The 21,889-nt window shown below is 44.0% G+C and overlaps 2 protein-coding genes and 1 long non-coding RNA gene across 5 annotated transcripts; 1 reads left to right on the forward strand and 2 right to left on the reverse strand.

Annotated features, from left to right (window-relative positions):
- Positions 1-90: 90 nt before the first annotated feature.
- LOC124320891 (DNA replication licensing factor mcm2-like) lies at positions 91-4,211 on the reverse strand. Its single transcript, XM_046783797.1, has 15 exons — positions 4,036-4,211; positions 3,684-3,964; positions 3,446-3,609; positions 3,293-3,384; positions 3,055-3,229; positions 2,718-2,989; positions 2,505-2,645; positions 2,045-2,425; positions 1,669-1,974; positions 1,433-1,597; positions 1,217-1,366; positions 975-1,151; positions 687-869; positions 442-597; positions 91-368 (listed from the first exon to the last, which is right to left on the reverse strand). Exons 1-15 carry the CDS (start codon positions 4,039-4,041, stop codon positions 258-260), a joined length of 2,760 nt encoding a protein of 919 aa, XP_046639753.1. The 5' UTR covers positions 4,042-4,211; the 3' UTR covers positions 91-257.
- An 885-nt stretch (positions 4,212-5,096) lies between these two features.
- Positions 5,097-20,735, forward strand: LOC124313154 (cyclin-dependent kinase 17-like). Of its 3 annotated transcripts, XM_046777931.1 has the most exons (12): positions 5,097-5,412; positions 5,495-5,581; positions 14,992-15,113; positions 15,204-15,389; positions 16,155-16,305; positions 17,423-17,544; positions 17,635-17,745; positions 18,152-18,285; positions 18,529-18,626; positions 18,778-18,926; positions 19,037-19,127; positions 19,201-20,735. In XM_046777931.1, the coding sequence occupies exons 1-12, from the start codon at positions 5,289-5,291 to the stop codon at positions 19,308-19,310; spliced, it is 1,485 nt and encodes a 494-aa protein (XP_046633887.1). In that variant the 5' UTR covers positions 5,097-5,288; the 3' UTR covers positions 19,311-20,735. The 3 variants fall into 3 exon arrangements, with proteins under 3 accessions (XP_046633887.1, XP_046633878.1, XP_046633869.1); XM_046777922.1 differs by lacking the exons at positions 5,097-5,412; positions 5,495-5,581 and adding an exon at positions 6,699-7,229; XM_046777913.1 differs by lacking the exons at positions 5,097-5,412; positions 5,495-5,581 and adding an exon at positions 13,277-13,549.
- Positions 20,604-21,775, reverse strand: LOC124313166. Its single transcript, XR_006910680.1, has 2 exons — positions 20,918-21,775; positions 20,604-20,851 (listed from the first exon to the last, which is right to left on the reverse strand). It is a non-coding gene; the product is annotated as an uncharacterized LOC124313166 (long non-coding RNA).
- Between the last annotated feature and the right edge of the window lie 114 nt (positions 21,776-21,889).

The following is a 21,889-nucleotide window of genomic DNA, read 5'->3' on the forward strand; positions in this document are numbered from 1 at the left end:
CAGGCATCGCTCCAGTCATACAACACTTTAGCATGAATCCAAGTCCCGTTGTGTCCCGTGAATATTGGTAATGTTACAAAAAAAAGAAGACTATAAAGAGAGCGATGTATTATTTCATGAATGCTGGCCAGAAACACGCTCTGTTAGAGGGTAAAGGAAACGCGCGAAACTTGCAATTTGACATAATTATATCTACACTCGAGGGCAAATTGCTTGACACCATTAATTTTGCAAAATCGTTTTACATGCTTGTCTTCTCAAAGTGTCTGAATGATCATTTTCTTCTTCGCATCATGAGTAAACCGATTTACTTTGAAAATCTCACTGTCATAAAATGGCTTGAGATTAAGTATGTTGATCTGGCGAGCCTTCAAATTTAAAAAATGAACAAATAAGTCGAATATTTTTTACATGGAGATAATGATTTCAATTAATTCATACCCGATCAACGAGGTCAGATTCTAGAACCTCTACTGTGTCTGGCTCACTGTCGAAACGGTTGCGCAAATAAACTGTCTGTTCATGTACCAACTGGCGAAGAAGAAAGAAGAGCAATTCGTTGTTGTCTCTTTTGTAGGCCAGATAACGGGCAAACGTCTATAAATATGGGAAGATACGTACATGTCATCGTGAGTTCGTGGGATAGTTTAGAATTTCAAAAATAAAGAGAAGAAAAAACGACTTACTTTTCGCATTGTTCTCATGACCGAATATTTTTGGGTATCAATGAAGGATTCCAGCATGACCCGAATGGCCATGTTAACATCGTCATCGATAACATATTCACGTAAGTGGAGCTTAGCGTGTGCTTCTGCCATTCGAATCATACTTTCTATGTGGCGAACAGTGATAGGAATGCTGCCAGTAGCCTACGCAGCGATGAAATCAAGACACAAATTACAGTAAAACGAAACATTAGGTTCAACCTTAACAATTGCAGTAACTGAAATTGAAGATGAATTTAGAAAACTTACCATCGACTCTCTTCGAAGATCGCTGTACATACGAGCGATCTTATCTTGATCGATTTGATGTAACTTTGGATGGATCTTTTCACGAGCATATGTGATATATTTTCGGAGAAGATCTTGAGGAATTTTGTCTACTCCCGCAAGGTTCGTATCGTTGATGTCAACGGGAGCGCTTTCCTCCTGGATGGAGAGAAATCGAGTTAAAAATTTCTGATGGAAAAATTTGAATAGATGAAGCAATGTACTTGATGATCTGACACATTTTCATTTGGGTGGTGCCGAATATGCGAGTTGACGACGAAGCGGGCAAGATATTCATCCTGGACGGCATCAACAGTGTCACGTACAACGCAGAGGATATCGAAACGTGATAAAATAGGTTCTGTCAAATCAACCTACAAAAATAGATAGCAATGAATGACACTGAATTCGAACAGAATTATCGTAAAATAATTTGTTACGTTTTCGGAAAAAGTAATAGACGGATCGTAGCGTCCACCTAACGGATTGGCGGCGGCCATGACAGAGCAGCGAGCCTGCAAAGAAGTTACGATACCAGCCTTTGAAATGGAAATACTTTGCTGCTCCATAGCTTCGTGAATAGAAGTACGATCTTGGTCATTCATCTAGCCAAAAAAATAAAATGGAATGAGAAGTGACATCAATATAACATTTTAAAAAGAAACAATTAGCATACTTTATCAAACTCGTCGATGAGACAGAAACCTTTATCGGCTAAAACAAGGGCGCCGGCCTCTAATGTCCACTCACGCGTAACGGGTGAACGCTGGACATAAGCTGTCAAACCGACAGCTGAAGCACCTTGGCCAGTTGTAAAAACGGCTCGTGGAGCAATCTTCTCCACGTATTTCAGAAACTGAGATTTCGCGGTACCAGGATCACCGCAAAGCAACACGTTGATATCACCACGCACCTGATGTTTCTGACCGGGATTCTTAGATTCCCCTCCAAATAAAGCTAAGGCAAGAGCTCTTTTGATATCCTGTAAGAATAAAGAATTTTTGACTTTAATGCTTTTCTAGAAATGTAACCAATGGAGAAAACGTATTTACGTTGTGACCGTAGATCGAGGGTCCAATGCTGGCGACAATACGTTCAGCAAGGCGTTCGTCTTTGCTGAGACTCATGATTGCTTTGACGTCCTCGTCAGTTAAAGAACGAGTCGATGCATCTCCGTCCTTTTTGGAAATATGATTGGCCAACAGAACAGTAGCAAATACAGGGAATCCCTGGGCAGTGTTTAGCGACCCATCATAGTTGTTGGTGTAGACGCCAGTAAGTTCTATTTCATCACCAGGTTTGCAGGTATCACACAAATCTCCCAATAAGATTGCGTCCTTTGCTCGTGGAAGACGACCAGCAACCACTTTACCAGGAGCTTCTTGGACTGTAACTCTCTGATAGTTTTGATATACTGTTTGCTCCATATTGATCTAGAAAATGAAGTTGAAAAAAGTTGCACATTTAAGGTTGCAATTAAGAAATTTACAAAAATTACAACTCGGGCCTTACCTGAAAAGGGCCAGTACTCTGACACTCTGGACAGGACGTTGGTTTCACTTCATTGTTTTGTGATTGAGAGAAAGGTCCCAAAACATATGAGCATTTGTTACAGTCGTACTTGACGATTGAAAGCTGTGGCAAAACTCCCGTCTTGAAGAAACAAATAGTTGGAACTTATCCCCGAATTTTAAGACAAATTTTATAACAGGGCGAAAAATTTACCTGTGCAGTGACGACGCCGTGAGTACGGACTAGTTGGTTCAAATGTAACTGCCGCAACGAACGGATGTCTTCCACCAGAGGTAGATCAGTAATCCGAACATGAATTTCCTTAGAAATTCGTTCATATTGTGGAAACATCGCCAGTACAATATCCTTAGTCGCTTCGTCAAAGATGGCCAGCATTTCGAGTGGTGCTTCAGGTAAAAAGTAGGCCAACACATGCTCTTCAGATGCAAGCTTGTTATAATCTAGTTCAAAGCTACTTTTGTTTTCTGGAACCGGCAGAAAATAATGCAAGTTTTAAAAAATATTTTACTTTTAGCAAATTATCACAAACCTTCACACATGTGCCGAATTTTCTCTTTAAATATCGCGTTGCCTTTTGAATCTGTGTAAGTTCGCAAAAAGTTCTTGAAACGGTTGAGGATCTCCATCCGCGGAGCAAGAAGTGACACCCATTCACTTACTGAATAGCCTTGCATGTCTTCCAAATTTTCAATAGATTCAATTGCCTATAAAAATATAAATCAGAATTCAGCCAAGATCTCTAAATGTAAAACAATGTATCTTCACACCTGATCATCTTGCACTTCCATTCCTTCAGCAGCACGTTCGGCCAATCGTCGTTTTCTTGCCGGACGGCTCTCATCATCATCATCACTCTCATCTAAACAAAACAATTCATTTAAATTATTGTCAAGACATTTTTCAAAATGCCAAAAACTTGCCATAGAACAATCCTCTTCGCATGTCTCCAACACCCATGTCTTGATCTCTTTTTCGCATTGCTCTTTCTGCTTCCCTACGACCTGACTCAGAGATAGCATCATAATCAGATTCATCCAGCTCTCCTCCATCATAACGATCCAGAGCAGGAATGGCCCGATAATCTCTGTTACAAGACATTAGCATTTGAAAAAGAAAATACAACTAAAGCATGAATTGTCATGTCAAATGAATCCTTACGCCTCCATGTTATCGCCAAAAAGCTCCTCTCCTTCATCTTCATCCTCTTCCAAAACTGCATTGTCATCATCATCTCCACCTAAATCCTGTTCATCATCAAATTCTGGTAGTTCATCATCGGCAACCGAGCCAGCTGCTCCTGCATTAGTAATTCCAGTTTCAACACTTGTAGCAGAGGCTCGTGATTGGGGCCTAACTCTTCTTCCTGCTCTACGGCTGGATGGAGTGGCAGGCTCCAAAGATGATTCACTCATTGGTGGGGGTGAAGCTATGTTATAATCCTGTCAATTATCAAGAAGTTGATCACCAGTAGTATACAGTGTGGGGATTCAAAAGAATTTCCGACACTTACCGACATGATTCGTGGCAATTATCACAGAGCACGGGATACTACAACAAAATTTGGGCTGAAGTAAAAACCTCGACAAGTTAAAGGAACAAACAACTTAACGGCGAGGATCAAATAGACAGGTCCAATCACCAGCAGATGTAGAGAAGCAACAGATAGCCTCAAAGGAGAAGAGAATAGTGGATAAAGAAATTTGGCGGGAATACATGCTGTGTTGTCATTTCCTGATTGCCATATTTTGCGCTCACCGCTCAAACAAACTGGAAGCAGCTCTGCTGGAAGTGGAACTGGGTGAGAGATGGGTGAGAGAGTGGATAGATATTTATTAAAGCTATGATATACATATAATGTATCATATTATAATATTATAAGATTATACACATACATTCGAATTTATACCAATTACTCTGTGAAAAGTGACAACTCTTCACAACGATCTCCATGCGCAGATGCGCTCTGTGTCTAAGTCTGAGAAATTCTGAAATAATTCTTTTTGTTCTCGATACCCATCGATACCCTCTATTTTTAATACCACATTTAAGAAATGTTTGTACTATGTTCACTACGCGACATCAGCGGGACGCCGGACGCGTCGATGTAGTAGATTCTGATCTTGTACAAACAAATTCGTCTTTATTTAAGCTTAGTAATAAAAGAGACTATTCCAAAGAAATGCAAGTGTTGGTAACAAATTGTTCCTTTTACGATTAACCTAATATGATCAGGCTGATTGCTGCATTGAAATGTGGGAAAACATGACTGTTCATGGAAAGGTCGTCAAGGTGCTTTTGTTGGCAAAAGGCAAAGCATAAGTTTACTCTGATCGTTGAATTGTAAAATCAATCGCTGGGAGGAGACAACGAATAGGACCTAGAAAAAACAGCAGTATATATCGTATGACTCGTTGACTTGTTATATCCATTTGATGACCCAAACCTGGCGCACAAGGATGTCCCTCCAAAGTTCTTATTTTTCTCTGATAGAGGGACACAAGTAAATGCAAATGGAGTCGCTAGGTGTCATTGTTAGCAATGTACAGGCAAATGGCTGAATAAACAGTGAGTGCTGCAAGCATGTCGATGCCCTTGAATGCTGATTATTGTCCTTACTTCAGATCTGTGATTCCATTGTACATGTCAAGTAAAGTTTAGGAAATTCTCTGTTTTCTCTGTAGTTTAGTGAGATATTCTTGCTTTTCTCCCGTTCGTGATTTCTGAGTGATTTGTGTTGGGCTGTGTTGAAAGACGTTTGCTGCAATGAGCCTCAAGAAGATACGCCGACGACTTTCTCAGACTTTCCGTTTCAGCATCGAGAGCTCCTTATCAGAGTTAGCTGAACACTTGACCATAGAAGAAAGCAATGGCGAAGTCAAGAATAATGGTAATGATTTACACACTACATTTGACAGTTTCAATAGTTCTAGAAATAATAATAGGTTCAAACTTTTTCCTTCTTCATTCAGGCATGCACCACACATCAACCTTCACGAAAAATCATAGGAGACTTTCGCTGTCTCACTCACGAATTATTGATGTCAATCACAGGCCAGGTAAGAAGAACAGTGCCTTCCAGTTATTGATTTGAAGCTTCTTCCCCTCTCACCACTCTTGTAGACTGTTGGGTGACGAACATTCCTAGCCAATTGAAAGAAAATATTGGCAGAGCATATGCTATGTCCCTTTCTCTCTTTTCATTTCCAATGAAATTCTGCTGCCGGTTGCTAAACAGTTGAAAGTGTCATTTCAGAGTTTCAAGCTAAAGTAGAAAAGCTGTTTTGGTGAATTAGAAGATAGCATATCACTGGATCTTTCTCCGGCCTTTGGTATTTTCCGGGTTGAATTTTCGTATCGAGGCCAACCGTTTTGAGATGCGAAAGAGGGTGTGATCCATTTTTGTCGTTGGAGTCCCAATCTCGCCCAACAGGAATCCGCTGTGATAAAAGTCAATAGAGAAATGCTCCTTCCCATGCATTTATTACAGATAATCTACCAATTCTTACAAGCTTCTAGAAGTCACGATGGGAACGTCTTAACCCAAAGGGAAACAGGACAGAACCTAATCAGATCACATGATTATTGTGCACCGGCTGAAAAGGTCTCTAGAAGCATGTAATCCAATCATTTTGTCAATGCCGATTTGCCAATCGTTTTGAACGTTGAACGAGTTCAGGCCGATTGCTTGACCGTATCAACCTGTGAGGGTGGACACTGGACGATGTTTCATAACGTAAGCTTATGATGTCATGGGAGGCAGGGTAAACCGGTGCGATTTTCTGGAAACGGAAACCGCAGACTTGTCATTCGTCCTTGAGAGAGCGAGAAGAGAGAAAACAAAAATGATTCTTTTCATAGTCAAGGAGAAGTTATCATCAGGTACGACCTTAAAAAACATTAGTACGTGGTTGTTTTCTTCCTTTTTTCTCTCGTCGTTTTTATTTTTATGTTACCCGAGTCGTCACGAGTTGTGCTCTTGCGACAGCTCTCGCTAGATGGCTGTATAGGTACGCCGTGGTGGCGGAACGCTGCGGGGTAGCGTGTCTTGGGCCTCTTCCGCGGAGGAAAACTCCTCCCCTTGATCTCTGTGTTGTACATGTACACAGCTCTCTCTTTCTCGTATAAGATGTTGTGAGAAGGGAGAGACAGATGCCAGTTGCAACTGGGAAGAGTATCGTCTCCGTCGAAATCCCGATTTGCCCCTCCGTGCGTTGTATAGCGTGCGTGCCGTGGAGTCTAAAGGTCACATGTTGCCAGTCGACAAACAACATTTGACTTTTTTTCCGCCTCGATTCCAAGTTTTGTTTGGTCAAGGACGGATTGGCAATTGGCAGAGACTTGGCAGTTAGTCGAATCGTGTGATTGGGCAGAGTGTGCGTGCGTGTGTGTGTGTGTCTGGCTGCTGCTGTTTATCGACTGGCTGATGATTAGACTTGGTGTGTGCTGTCGAGGATTGAAGTGAATTTTGACAACATCTGGACATGCCTCAACTGGCGGAAGTCGGCGTCGTCACGTCAGTGGTGGTCATGGATGAGATGTCGTGGTCGACGGTGGGTGGCCACAAGATCGGCCACTGGTTCGCCTCGTTGGGTTCCAGGGGACGCGGGCGTCGTAAAGCGGCCGCCGTAGCCGCCGCCGCTGCCGCCGCCAATTCCGCCAACAACGGCGTCGCCAATAACAACACCACTCGCAGCTTCACTCTCGGTAAGAGACTCCAGGTTAATCGGACTGTTTTTTTGTTTTTTTGTTGGTTTAAACTCGGGTCCAATCCATTCAGGATCCCGACACTTGGAATAAGCCGCTTAGATCGATACTCCTCTTATATTTATGTCTCTCGTCCAAAGAACATTTTCTACACGCACGAAACCAGAAAAAAGAAGAAAACAAAAATCTTGTATATAGTAGAAAAAAAAGACAAGGAGACCGAAACGACATCGAAAGCCTTTCGATTTACCGTTCGCTGTCGGCTGGCTGCCTTTTACGCTCTCTCATACTCTCCGGTTCGATGCGGTTTCGCGAAGGTTTTTTTGTGTGTCTCTTTTCTCTCGGTGTTGCTTTTCCTGCCTTTTTTTTTTGGTTCTTTTATCGAGAAAAAAAGGGGGGAAAACAGACGGTAATAGTCACGGTTTGGCAGGGTTGTACGGAATTCCGCATTCCGTCTCTTCGGTCTTGGCAAAAAAAAAAAAAAAAAACTTAAATTCTCTGGGAATGAGATTTCACCATTCTTTTGATTCCAGTAAGAGCGAAGAGGATGAAAGGTTTTCTCATTAGAAAACTTGCGAGTTCTTTCAAAGTTTATTCCAGTCTGGAAGAAAGAAAATAAAAAAAAAGATGACCCTCTCTATCTCTGGTGCGGTCCGGCAAAGTTTCACGGCCGGGCAGATTTTCAGTAGGGAATCTTTAAAGAAGAAAAACCCGAGTGAAAACGGAAGTTGCGTGTGTAGTTCGTCAAAAAAAAAAGAGCTAGCCCTGCATCTCGGTCAAGGAACTTGAAGCAGCAACTGGAATCTGGTCTTGTGCAATATTATCATTGGTAAAGTTTCTGTCCGTCTATTGACACTAGGTCTCATTTCTTCGTCAGAGATGGAGGGTGGGGGGAATGGGAAAGTCGGATTACCATATGACTGTAGATGGACTTTGGATGGCAGAACCACGACGACGGTCCGTGGTCGAGCATTATTCATGCGAGACTCCAAGCAGCATCTCAAAAGCCTCTCTAAGCTGCTCATATGGGGGTCTTATTGAGCCTTCGTTTTGTCCATGGCATAAGCAGTTTTCGTATTCAAGGCTAGTACCTAAGCTTAAAGACTCTCAAAAAGGGAATACATCTATACATGCATGGATGGCGTATGTATATACAATATTATATATATAGATATATATATAATATAGTTTATGCGCGTATTTTTATCTGGGAAAAAATGGGCGAGTTTCTGCTCAGACAATGGCATCTCTTTGTACTGTCGATCAAACGATATTGCTTCTTTTCTGTACAGTTATTCAGGTTCAGCTACCTCTCACGTTATTTATTTTTTTTCTTTTTTCTTTTCTTTTTACTTCCTTGTGTTGGTTTTGTGTTCCCCTATTGTCCCAATGGGAGTATCGATCCCCCGTGTCGATATATCGCAAGATACTCGGATCAAAATCCACCTGGCATTCGCTTCGGAATTGTTGCCTGAGCTGATCCTTTTCGTCATAATGCACACACACACACACACACACACACACACACACACATCCCCCTCTCTCTCTCTCTCTCCTTCTCTTTGGAGTGATCCCATTAATCATCCAAGCGACACTGTTTATCTCTCTTTTACGTCTTTTCCATTATGGCTGATGGAAGAGCACTCGTTTCGTTTCTCAACGACACAGATATCATTCTCACTCTTTTATTTATTTTTTTTTTCCAAGGGGAAAATAGAATGGCGTCTTTTAATCTCCCCTCAGACTTTTTTTTTTTTGCAGTGCTCAATGGCGACCAGTGCGTTTTTTAGATAAGAGTGTGTGTGTGTCCCACTTTTGATTTGTCGCCCGAGTTCTTTTTTTTTCGGCAATTCCTTCCTTTTTTTTGGCTGACGGAGGTAATATACTCTGATAATGAAAGCGGACACCCTCGCTGAAAGATGTTTACTTTCTTTATTGATGTTTGCTGATGTGAAAGACGGCCGATACCCTATTTTCTTGTTTGGATAGAATTTGTGTGTTTTCGCGACATCCTCTCTTTTCTCTCTATCTCTCTCTGGCCGGATGAAAGCGGAAGGCGGAAGAAAAGAGCCCGGAGACGATGTGACAGTCGCAGAGACGTCAACTTGATCGACTGGAATGGGATTGCAGGGCAACTACACGACATAACCCCCACGGACTGATGATCCGATTGAAAGGAAGAACATGGAAAATAGAAAGAAGCGAATCATCCATCTTTTGACGGTCGATTCCGGTTAAAAGATTTGCTTTCCATCAGTTAACAGAAGAAAAGAAAAAATGAAATAACAGTTATTGAACTTGTTAGGTTCTGCGCAGGGGAAAAAGAAAATAACCCGCACAAAAAACTGACATTCGTAATCTTCGGTAACTCGATCAAAGTAACAAATTACACTGGAAATGGGAAGCGTCCTTTTTGAAAAATGGGTTATAAATAGAAAAGTTCTTGTTGAGAAATAAAACAGAACTTTTTTGAACAATCGATAACCGCGGTGTACACGCGCACGGTTTTTGTTGTAGTCGATCGATTTTTGTTTTTTTAAGATAAGAAAGCGTTTGCTAGGTAAGCATGATTAAGTGACATTGAGCAGCAACTGTGAATGGCTGGCACTTTTTTTTTGTTCTCTTTTGTGTGACATTCCACCACCTCTTGGCCTCTTTTTGATGTGACAAAGTCAAGTTTTCCAGCTCGTCCTTGCTAACGAGTCAGTTAATGAGACCAAAGAAACTGAAAAAGAAAGTAAAAAAGACCGCCTTAGATAATGAAGATGTAACGCAGATAAGGAGGAAAAAAAAAGTTGTTTCCAGATCATAGAGCGGCGGCGGCCCCCACATCCGAACCTTAAATGAAACGCGCGGTAGCGCAAGCATCCGGTTTCTCCGGCCCGCCACACCCTGAAACTCATCCATCTTTTTTCTAGATTACTTATTTTTTCTATTTCTATTTTTACTTAATCTTTATTTTTATTTCTTTGCTATCGCGGTGCCACATTAGTACCGCCAGACTTGGCCCTAAGAAAAAAAAAATCCCCAAAGTCATTATGGCAGGCGGGTGGGAGATGATGTCAGTGTTTCTATATTTTCCTACACGAATCTTTCTAGCATGGGAAAAATCGATCAGCATTTTGTGTGTGTATTTGATATTTATTTTGATTCTTGAATGCATATTCCTAACATGGAGATTGCAAAGTCAACTCTCTCTCTCGTCTGAAATGTGAAATTGAATTTGCCCGACTCTCATTTCGGATGTGTCATTCAATCACCGAGCGACGTGCAGAGAGAGAGATGTAGGTGTAGATCTCCCTGGGATGTTGTCGGCCAGATGAGGGTGGTGATGGCAGAGGAGGGAGGGCGGGCGGGGGGATTGTAACGACGCCTTCGTGTTGGCGCCTTGTAAATCTCCCCTCGGGGTACAATTGAATTCGTTTTATTTTTCTCCCTTCCCCCCCCCCCCCCTTTTTTTTCTACACAGACGTTCTTCTTCTCGGCTGGCTGTCGTCGTCGTGATCAAGTTAGAGAAATGACGTCATGGAAAATATATCTAGAATGACATGCACGGACGTCAGATTCTTACTTTTCCCCCCCAGCCCATTTCTCCCCCCCCCCCCCCCGCTATTGAATTGCGCTATTGTTGTTGTGCGCCGCTGACGGAACTTGACTATGACGTCGATCAACTCGCACACAGCGTCTTGTATCTGGTGTCTTTCACGGTGGTATAAATATCTCGCCGTTGTCTGTGCGCTGCTGCTGCTGCTGCTGCTGCTGCTCGTCTCGCCTCCGCAGTTGTTTTATTCACTGCCCAAGAAGCAGCACACAACTCCCCCGACTAGCAATTCTTCTTCTTCTTCTCCCTTTCCTACTATATTCACGCATACACACACACACATTTATGAAGTACAATAGTTAGGGTGAGGAACCAAAAAGAGTAGTACGTGTCTGGCTGGCGAGTACAATCATTATTCTACCGGATTAGGTTACACTTCTACTTTTCTTTCTTTCCCTCTCTACCGACTGCTGCTGCTGCTGCTGCTGGTATATTGCGTTCAATTACCAGGCCCCCTTCTCGGTTACCTCACCCCCCCCCCCTTGACGTTGGAGTACGTGCTCTGGGCGAATCTTGATCGATCCTGTTCAAACGAGAGATTCCCTGGCGCCTTTTGTCTGTTGTCTGTTAACATCTCCATTCGCTTTTTTGTTGCCTTATTCGTCTAATGTTTTTAATGACCTGCAAAAGGGCTGAAATGGAGGGTTTTTCCTACCCTGCCAGAGGGATCGATTTTTGTCGAGCAATCAAAAAGTGATGCAACTCAAAGGACGGTGGATGGTGGTGGTGGGGTGGGAGAAAACTTTCTCAGGCCCCCACGTTCTTACGATTAATTGCGGATTGTATCCTTTCAGACGAGATCTTAAGCTCTACAGAGTAGAGTAGTAGGATCGTGTGTGGGGGGGGGAGGGGTAGAGAACTCCCTTCTTCTCTACACTGCAAGTCTATATGATGACATTTTGATTGCCACCCGGGCGTCTCCCCTCCGATAATTAAATCCCGCGTTGAATAAAGACGCCTCTGGCGCCGTTTTTTGAATATTTGGCATTTCCTAGTCTGATATTTTACCCAAATAAACAAGCTAGAAGAGAGAGAGAGAGAGAGATATTCATGTCGAAAGACGAGGCTCTCATTTCCTTTGGGAATCCTGACTCAGACTCACAAGAAGAAGAAGAAGGAAAAAAAGCTCGTAGCTTTATTGAAATGAAAATCAAAAAGTTGGATCGTCTTCGCCTTGGAAAAAGAGACCACACAGCCAATGAGACTAAAAGGAAATCAGTTTTCTGCGTTTGTGTGTAACAGTTGGAGCACGGGGTGCAATTTTCTCCGTTTGATGACACGCTGGGGAAGGATCGATCGACATGGCCCAATGGCTGGATGCCAAGTGGTTTGGCTTGACTAGTTCCAACACGCTTTTCCATCTCCTGTCTCTCCTGTGTCCTGTCCGGCGCGCGCCCGTGTAATGTTGGCATGGCTGGGCTGGGCTTGATCCGTCTGTTTGTTTTTCCCTCCTTTCCAAGCCGTCAATCACGTGCTGCACGAGAATCGGCCGTGAGTGCCGAGTCTCTTGAGCTCCCATGATGACGTCAAACCCCCAACCGACACACTACTACTACTACTAGCCATCCTTTAGAAGACAGCAGCAGGATCCATCAGCGTTTGTCACACAGCCCCCCAAGCAAATTCCGGCTATGCAAATGTTCCCCCCCCCCCCCTTTCTCTCATTCTGCTGATGATGATGATGATGTCGCGGGATCCATCTGCTCGATAATGTTGACCGGATTGACACACACGACGACGACGAGCTATATAGGCAGGAATGGAAATGAACTTGGTCCGGCCGGATAGGAAAGATTTTTTGTATTTACTTTGGAAATCGTTTGGTCTGTGTGGATCTTTTCCAACTCTCTATACGGCCCTGAGGACCCTCTTTTTCCGGCTGCCCGTATGTTTTCTTTGGAGATCCGCGTGCTTGAATGACGTCGGGATTTCCGTGGGACGCTTCTGACTCCGCCTCGTGATCGCGATGGGTTTTTCACGTGCGCCACGGGTAATCATCCGCAGGTGAACGTGGCATTGATGACTGACTTGGACCGAAACTTTCTTTTGAAAATCAAATCCAGACAGGATCAATGGATCATCATTGGGCAATGAATTTTTGTCCGTTGATTTTTTGATGATTCAAACAGTCCCGATTTTTATGACTTGAAGCAATTGGTGAATTTCACCTCCCAAACATGTGATGTGCTGGCCCGTCCCATCCACACACACACGTGTTGGTTCGCTTTGACTGGACCAGTGGACCACCGTCCGCATGGAAACCTTAGGAAATGCTCGAAAACGTGATTCACGTGTATCGGGGGGTGTTGTGTAGCCTGTTAGTCGGTCCGTCGTTAGCGCCAACCACGTTGCCTCGTGATGTTCCAATTCTTGATTGGTTTCCCTCTTGATTCTTTTGTGACACATGGCTCGGGAGCATAAAGAGACGGGCGGTCGGTCCGTCTTGGTTCAGTATCTCCACTGAAAGTCTCTCGAGTGAACATGTTTTCGTTGTCTCGTTCGAAATTGACCCAGTCAACTTTATCTCTCACCTCCTCCGAAGAATTCGACGATTGTTACAGCCAAATGGGTTCGCCACCGGCCCCGTCTCCTTCCCGCTACAACTACCAGGAGCGCGTCCTCGCCTTGTTTATCCAGCAACAACGAACGGATTGCTGCACTTCGTCCTCCTCGTCGTCGTCGTCGACGTCGCCATCGCCCGACAACGCCACTCCGCTAGGTGTGTCTTCGTGTCCCGCTCCACTTTGGTCGGACATTTTCGCGTCTACAAAAAAAAATAGAAATCGATTGGCTGGGAAACACAATCGGACCCGCATTTACTTTTGTAGTGAAATCGAAGACGACAAGGGCCGAATTTTATTTTTATTTTTTTGTCTAGTAGTTTTCGAGGGGCCTTTTTTTAATTTTAGAATTGGGTGGACGGAGGGGGGTGATGGGAACCACTGGGCAGGAGTAACACATTGCAGCTGGCCCGGTTCTCTTTCCACTTATCGCCTTTCCACTGAACAGAGAAAAAGTGGAAGGGAAGAAAGAAAAATATCCAAACAAGAGAGAGAAAAAAAGGGAATAAGGCCAACAAAAAATACAAAAATCTTATTTCTAGCGGGCACGATTTATTATTGGACGATGGACGTCACGACTAGCTGCTGCTGCTGCTGCTGTGTTTGGTCAACACACAGCAGCACATCTGTTTGCCTATAGAGTGGGCCCGGCAAACAAAGTTTGCTCTTGATACCCCCGTTGAAAAATACGCTGTTGGTCCTTCTTGTCCTTCATGACGGTCAATATTTGATTCAAGAAGAAGAAGAAGAATTGGGTTTCCATGACGCATCTATTGCTGGACCCGTTTGTTCTCGGATGTTTTGACGGGTATTTTTTTTTCTTTATTGATTTAGGGCTTAATTGCTTGACGTTACACAGTTGCATCTAACGGGTACAAAACAACCAGATTCATCCCGTCTTCTTACACGTTTAAAGATGGAGACAAATTTATTTTGAGGCAGAATCCATTTTCTAGTTTCCGTTTGGTCTGAAATGACCGTTTTCAGGTCATTGCGTGATTGTCGGTTGATGAAAAGAAACCAAGTTTGACGTCACATAAAGTCCGTCTTTAGAGGGAGGGGGGAAGGGACCGCTGATGAGGAAGGAGGTTCCTCCGACTGAATGACCGGAACTGTTCGTGCGTTTGTCCATCTTCGTGTGTAGCTACAAGAAGCAGGGGTGGGACAGGGTAGTCGTAACATTTAGACGTAATGCGCAGCACATTGACGAGCTATTGACCATCTTTTGTTGAAATCAACTACTAGGACCCATCATCGAGTTTCCCGAGTTCTTTTGACTTGCGGAGGCCAATGGCTTCCAAAAAAAATGCGCCCGGACCGCCAGTTCCTTTTGTGAGCGTTTATTTTCGGCCCCTGTGAATGGTGGCTCGTTAACAAGAAAAAGAGACGGACGAACGAACGGAAGAAAGAAAGAAAAGCAGAAAAATCTCCCCTCTCTTTCTCTTCTTTTTTCTACTATTATTAGTCCCAGAGAGCTGAGTAGTCGGTAGCTCTGGTGGCGTAGCAAACTGACCTTCTCCATGTTACTACCCGCCATTTTTTTTTAGACCAGTCTGGATGAATAAATAATGACTTTTGATCTTTCTTTCTGTATCGGCAGGTGTGTTGCACGAGCATCCGCGAATTGGCTCCGATGGCGAATCGGAAGAAGTTTCCTTGGCCTCGGACCCGGATGTCACGTCGCCAGTCAAAATGCGCCAAAAGAATCGCCGTCTGAGCGAGGTCTGTTTTTTTTTCTTCTTTTTCTTCTTCGTCATCATTCTAATTTTGTTTTTGTTTATTTTTGTTTATTTTCTTTTTGGGTTGGAGCAGCAAGACATTAGCAAGCGTTTGTCGTTACCAGCCGATCTTCGGATACCCGAGTCTTTCCTGGCCAAACAATCGAGCAGCAGTCCCATCTTCGACGGGCCGTTGACACGGACCAACCGGAGACAGTCCCTCTCTGAGATCGGCTTCGGCCGCATGGAGACCTACACAAAACTCGACAAACTTGGAGAGGTCAGCTCTTTTTCTTTTTTAAATCAGGAAAAAAACCTTTTAGATTTCTCCGACGGTATGCATTTTTGGGGGAAAGTGTGAGAGTGTGTTGTTTATGTTGTCGTGCGTTCCCCTGCCAGTCTATCTATAGCCACCGCCACTGGGAGCAGTAGCAGGAGCAGCTACGATGCATTTTCTCACACATCTCCTATTTCAGTGGCGATGGCTTTTCTTTTGCTCGCGTTCCATTCGCATTTTGGCCAGCGGCCCAATCAAGTCAGCGGTGCTGGAATGGCGGAAATGGAAGGGGAAGGGGGGTTTACTGGAAGTGAAATGAAGAATGAAAACACACTCGACTCGATGGGACAAACTGGTCCTGTTGTTTGGGTGGGGTGCTTGGTGGAGGTCTATAAATCCTTGAAAAGGACAACTAGTCCTTACAGCCAAGGAGTCGATTCCACGTAAACTGCGTGACACGTTCGTGACCAATTACGGGCATCTCTTCTTTCGAATGGCCGTCGTCTGACGGATGGGGGTTCCAAAGAGTGGAGACTCTTACTGCCTTCTTTTGGGGGTTGCCTTAAGGTGACTCTATTGGGCTAAATAAAGTTGGGTAGCAGCTGTGGCCCTTGCCTTTGCTGCTGCTGCTGCTACTGCTCGAGGCCATCACGTCTCCTCTCCTTATTTCCCTATTGTTCGCCTCTCTCTCCCCAACTCCCCACCAACTGTGAAGGATGTGTAGTGAGTACTCGGGGGATGTATTAATCTAGCATCTCTTTTGTGCAGGGAACGTACGCCACCGTCTACAAAGGCAAGTCGCGGCTGACAGACAACCTGGTGGCCCTCAAGGAAATTCGACTGGAGCACGAGGAAGGCGCCCCCTGCACGGCCATCCGAGAGGTTTCCCTACTCAAAGACTTGCGCCACGCCAATATCGGTAAGGGAAATCGCCTGTTTTCTTTTTTAACTCAACTCCGACTCACTCCTCCTACCAAATGGAAACATTCTTTCACCCTCTCTTCGACGCTCTTTTCAACAAAATACAAATCTCATTTCGTTTTTTTTTTTCCTGCCGAACACGGCTCCGTGAATCCAATCACCGACCCATCACCAGGGTGCAGAGGGGTTCTCTCTCTAGCTGAAGCTGTGTGTGTGTGTGTGGCTAAAAGCCGCCGCTCTATCGATCCGATTCTCCCGAAATCAAAACTTAACAAAATCCAACCTGATCCGAGTTGATGTAGGATTCATTTCCATTCTCCATCAGAAAGTTAACTTTTCTTTTTCTATATTTAGCTCAGGGGTGTGCAAGTCCTTTTGCGATTCTAAGGAACTCATTAAAAACTTACTTTCTATGCATTGACATGATTTCTATATACTACACCCAATGTCCAGGGAGAATGAATAATGCAGCGTCAATTGTATTTGATTTTTCTTTTTTGGCCCATCGTTATGTTCTGCACGAATTTTTACATCTACGTAGCAGATTACGAATGGGGGAAAAAAAAGTAAAAAATTGTCGACAGACGCACTATACTGATCATAATCGAGTGTAGTGGCCTCAGCAGTTTGCCCGTCTAGGCATTATCGATCGGCTGAGTGGGTCCGTGTGTTTGTGTGTCTGATTTATGGCTCATTGATCGAAAGTTGTGAGCGATGGAAAACTACCGTTAGTTGGTAGCCCGACATGAATCGATAGGCAAACTGATTGGGCCCCGACTAATTTACTCCGCATGGAGCACAGGGGGGTGCTCAACTGGGAAGTAGTCCACACCACCACCTCTCTCCACCCCTCTTCATGTTCCAGCTTCCCACTCACATACACACTTTTCTTTTTTTATTACTTCCCAATCTCCTATTCCGGACGAGCTTTCATCACCGGTCAGTCGCTAGGTCCCGTCCCTAATTGAATCTTCCGATAGAGAAATGATGGCCGTTCTGACCATTGGGAGGGGGGGGGGAGGTTGGAATTGGGGAGAGAAACGGAATTGGTGGAGGGGGGGCTTAAATGCTCTGATGATTCAATTCAAACGTGTATGTATCTTTTTTTCCTCTAGTGACCCTGCACGATATTGTGCACACGGAGAAGTCATTGACGCTCGTCTTTGAATACCTGGAAAAAGACCTGAAGCAATACATGGATGATTGCGGCAGTATTCTCAGCATGAATAACGTCAAAGTGAGTAGTAGCAAATAACTGACATTTTTATTGCGACATTTTGCTCAATAATTTTTTCCTTTTTTATTTTTACTTCTCCTTGTTGTGTAGATCTTCCTCTATCAGCTTCTGAGAGGACTTGCCTACTGTCACCGGCGGCGTATCCTGCATCGCGATCTCAAACCACAAAATTTGCTCATCAATGACAAGGGCGAACTCAAGGTTGGTTTTTCTTTTTTCTTTTTCTTTTTACCATTTTTCTTTGAAAGTCAAACAGTCGTCGTCGTCGCCGCCGCCGCCGCCGCCTGTTTGGCTTTCAGATTATATATTCCTTTGTTGCCCTGCTGGCCTCAATCTGCCATCGTTTATTTCTCTAAACTAAAGAGAAACATGCCTCCCAAGAAATGTTTGGGTAGCTGTTTGCCGTTTTTAGATTTAGAACGATATTATATTTTTTCGGTCACGTTTTTCTGTGCGAATTGAATAATTTTGCTTCGGTCCGGTTTTGGCTGGTCTCTGAAATAAAGATGGCCGTTGCGGGGCATTGATTTTCACGTAGGTGTATGTGTGTGTGTTTTACTAATTGTTTCGTGTATATTTGGGTACCCCCACCACCACCACCACACAGCTGGCTGATTTTGGACTGGCTCGAGCTAAATCCGTGCCGACTAAAACCTATTCGAACGAAGTAGTGACGTTGTGGTATCGCCCACCCGACGTCTTGCTGGGATCCACCGAATATTCGACTCCCATTGACATGTGGTAATAATGCAACTCGTTTCTTTTGTCTCTCTTCTTCTTCTTTGGACCTTCTCCATTACACCTCCATCCCTACGCACTCACCCACTTCCATCACTACACCCCTCAGTCGCCCATCAGAGACTTATTGATTGTCTCAAACCCGTTGTTATGGAAACCTTTGCAACGAGAGAGACACACACACACATATTGTGTGTAGCTGGAAATTCCCCGAGTTCTAAAATTTGATTTCGCCATTGTGTGCAGGGGAGTCGGGTGTATCTTCTTTGAAATGGCGAGTGGCCGGCCCCTCTTCCCCGGTTCAACTGTCGAGGACCAGCTGCAATTGATTTTCAGTCTGCTGGGTAAGACATTTTCCTTCCGACTTAAAGTTAACTCTACGTTGTTAGTAAAAAACTGCATGTAAGGCAAGGCATATGTCTATTCCGAGAAGAAGTTGACGTTTGCATCTGGCGCACATTTTTCTGATGATCTTTTCTGGGGCGTTTTCCACAGGGACACCGACCGAGGAGACGTGGGCGGGCATTCACGGCAACGAAGATTTCTTGTCCTACCGCTTTGACCATTGCGCTCCGCAGTCCCTGATCCACAGAGCGCCTCGACTGGACGGCGACGGACTCGATCTTTTGAACAAGTTCCTTTCTGTAAGACCCTCAGAGAAAGAGAAAGAGAAAAAAATCATCAGAATAATTTGTTTTGATCCTTCTTCACATCTTCTTTTCTTTTTTATGTTTTTTTTTTTTTGTATTATTAGTATGAAGCCAAAAAGCGGATCTCAGCCCAGGATGCAATGCGCCACCCGTACTTTCGATCCCTGGGATCGATGGTGCACAAAATACCGGACGGTAAATCTTTGATAACCCGAGCTGAGGCCGCCATTGATGCTCATCATTATTTATTTCTTCTTGTCCATTGCAGTCGCTTCGATTTTCACCTGCCAGGGGATCCAGTTAACGAGGGATCCAGGCTACCGGCCATCCAATCACGGAAACCATTCGAAAACACGACGTCAATCGATGCTGCTGTAATGATGACGAAAATAATAATAATAACGAGAAGATAAACTTACACCCAACTTAACGAAAAAACAAAAAAAGGTTTAAAAAAAGACAAAAAAACAAAACAGATTAGGGATGGAGAACCCGCAAAAACTCCCATCTTGAAATATGACACTCGTGTTTTCGTGTTATTCGGCTCGATCTTCTTACGTTTCAATTTATCATATTTAAAAAACAAACAGGAAAAAAAAGAAAACCTCCTCCCCCTACACACACACACCGTTGTTCTCACGTTTCCATTATTTCGATCCTTATTTTTCCCCCCTTCAATTCTCGTTTTTTGTTAGCGTGTTTAAAAATCATGCCATTCTTTTCCTTCTTAAAATTCTCCCGAATTGATTGAATTCTTCTTTTTCTGTGATGCAATATCGTCCGACCGTTCCGGTCGTGACTCCTCCCGTCTTTCCTTTTTTGATTTTTCCGCCCCCCACTCACATCTGATTTTTTCTATAATCCAAATAATGTCCCCCCCCCCCCCCAATTGATTTCATTTCCTCTCCCGTTTCTGGGTGATGGGCCACCAGTCCCTTCCGTCTCATTCAGATGGAACAGATTTCTTGCATGGGGTGGGCAAGGGGCCCCTAGACTTAATGAAGGTTACATAATCAATGGAGTGTATGGGGTTGTTGCTGATTTTGCACTTGTTGGCGGATGCTGCGGATCGTCTAGCGTCTTGTGTGTGTCTGTGTGTGTGTGTGGTTGTCAAAAACGCGTGTGTGTGTGTGTGTCTGTTGTGTTATTTGCTCGTTCGGTTCCCGTGCGAGCCCCATTACAAGATAACGTGTGTGATTGTGTATGTGTGTCGAGTCAAAACTGCCAACCGAGCTGCTCACAAGTCCGTTCCCTCTCTTCCGTACGTGTCACGCAGTCGTGAAATGTTTCGTCTCATGTGGAGGAGATTTGATACTTACGCGCGCCAGTGGAGGCCATTTTTTTTTTTATTATTATTTTTTGTTTGTTTAATTTTTTTTCTTCTTTAATTTCATTTTTTTTTCTTTTTGGAATTGGCATGAGACTTGATGACTTGGGTCCGACTTTTGTCTTTTTGAAACTTCCCGCCCTTCCCCCACCCCCGCCCTTCTTTTTTTGTTGACTCTCTCTCTCTCGCGTCTGTTGATGTGACCTACAAGTATATGCATATAAAATATAATTATATCACGTATACACGCACGTTACACACGAATAATGTGCGGGAGGGTGGTGGTGACGCGCGCGCGGGTGAGGATCAAATTGTTTCGAGATTCGATTTCCACTTTCAATTCGTTTGTGTATGTTGTTGTTGTTGTGTGTGTGTGGCCAGCAATGACGCGGTGTGTGGCGGCGGCGATGATATGACGATGTTGTTGATGACAAAGATGACAATAAAAAGTGCAGTGCGTAGTACAAAAGAACCTACCGGAATCTTGTGTGTGTGTGTGTGTCTCTATGGCCGTTTCCTCTCTCCTTCCGCAGATGCTTTTCATTAGGGATATGATGATGGTCTGCTACATGCAGACGACACAGTGCTGTTTCTGGAAGAGGCAATTACCGGATTAGTTTCGCCGCCCCGACTTCTTGTTCACACACGGAATGCTCACCATGTGAAAGCGCTGGGTGGGGCCGGCCGCCCCTTATTTCCCTCGGCTGGAAATTGTAATCATATGAAGTGGTGCTCGACTCATTCTTCTACTTCGTAATATGCATTTGTCTTACTTCTTCTCTCCGAGTCTATATGCAGTGCCAGTGGGTTGGTGGTGGTACTGTCGGAATACGGAAGGATGTTTTAACTTTTAGGGGAGAAATATGAGTCCATCAGCAGACATCTAGCGGCCATCGGACACATAAATTGTTGTCAATGACGGGAGACTCTCAATCGAACCAACAACAACGGCGAAAAACACATCGCGGCCGGGCCGACTAGGGCCGATGACCGGCGAATTGAACGAGAGGACAAAAGAAGTCAACCCTGTCTGCTGGCCATTTCCCCCCTCTCGCCTTTCATCCATTTCATTTTATTTGGCCGTCAGCCTTGAATTTTGGGCACGTCCGACATCAACTGAATAATACTAAAAAAACTAGTCTCATCTGCACGATCCCCCTCCCGAATCAACCTACTGCCATCACCAAACTCCTAACCTCCTATAGTGCGCCCATCCCGCCGTGACGACTTTTATTCTCTTTTCTCTCTTTTCTAGTTACGCCAGTTTTGTTTTCAAATCATAAAACAATGCGCATTCCAACATCCAACTGCATCCAACTGCATCTATCGCTAACTAGTCAAACCGCAAAAAAAAACCTATTGATTTTATTATATAGCCATTTTTACTCGTTCAGACTATCAAATATTCAAACTTGTGTAAGAGTAGTACTCAGCCTGGCCATCAAGCCAAAGAATCGTGAGCGAATATAAAATCTTTTTTTAGAAAAGAAATTCGCAAGAAATTGTTATGACAGGTGGCGTTGTTGGCCGACATGAGGAAGGTCGTTACGGGCACACGCCCAAAAACGATGTGCTGCAAACTGAAATCGTTTCTTTTATATGTGTACATACACGGACACTTAAATCGTGT

Source organism: Daphnia pulicaria, chromosome 1 (genome assembly GCF_021234035.1).
Source record: "Daphnia pulicaria isolate SC F1-1A chromosome 1, SC_F0-13Bv2, whole genome shotgun sequence".
In the NCBI taxonomy this organism is placed as follows: domain Eukaryota; kingdom Metazoa; phylum Arthropoda; class Branchiopoda; order Diplostraca; family Daphniidae; genus Daphnia; species Daphnia pulicaria.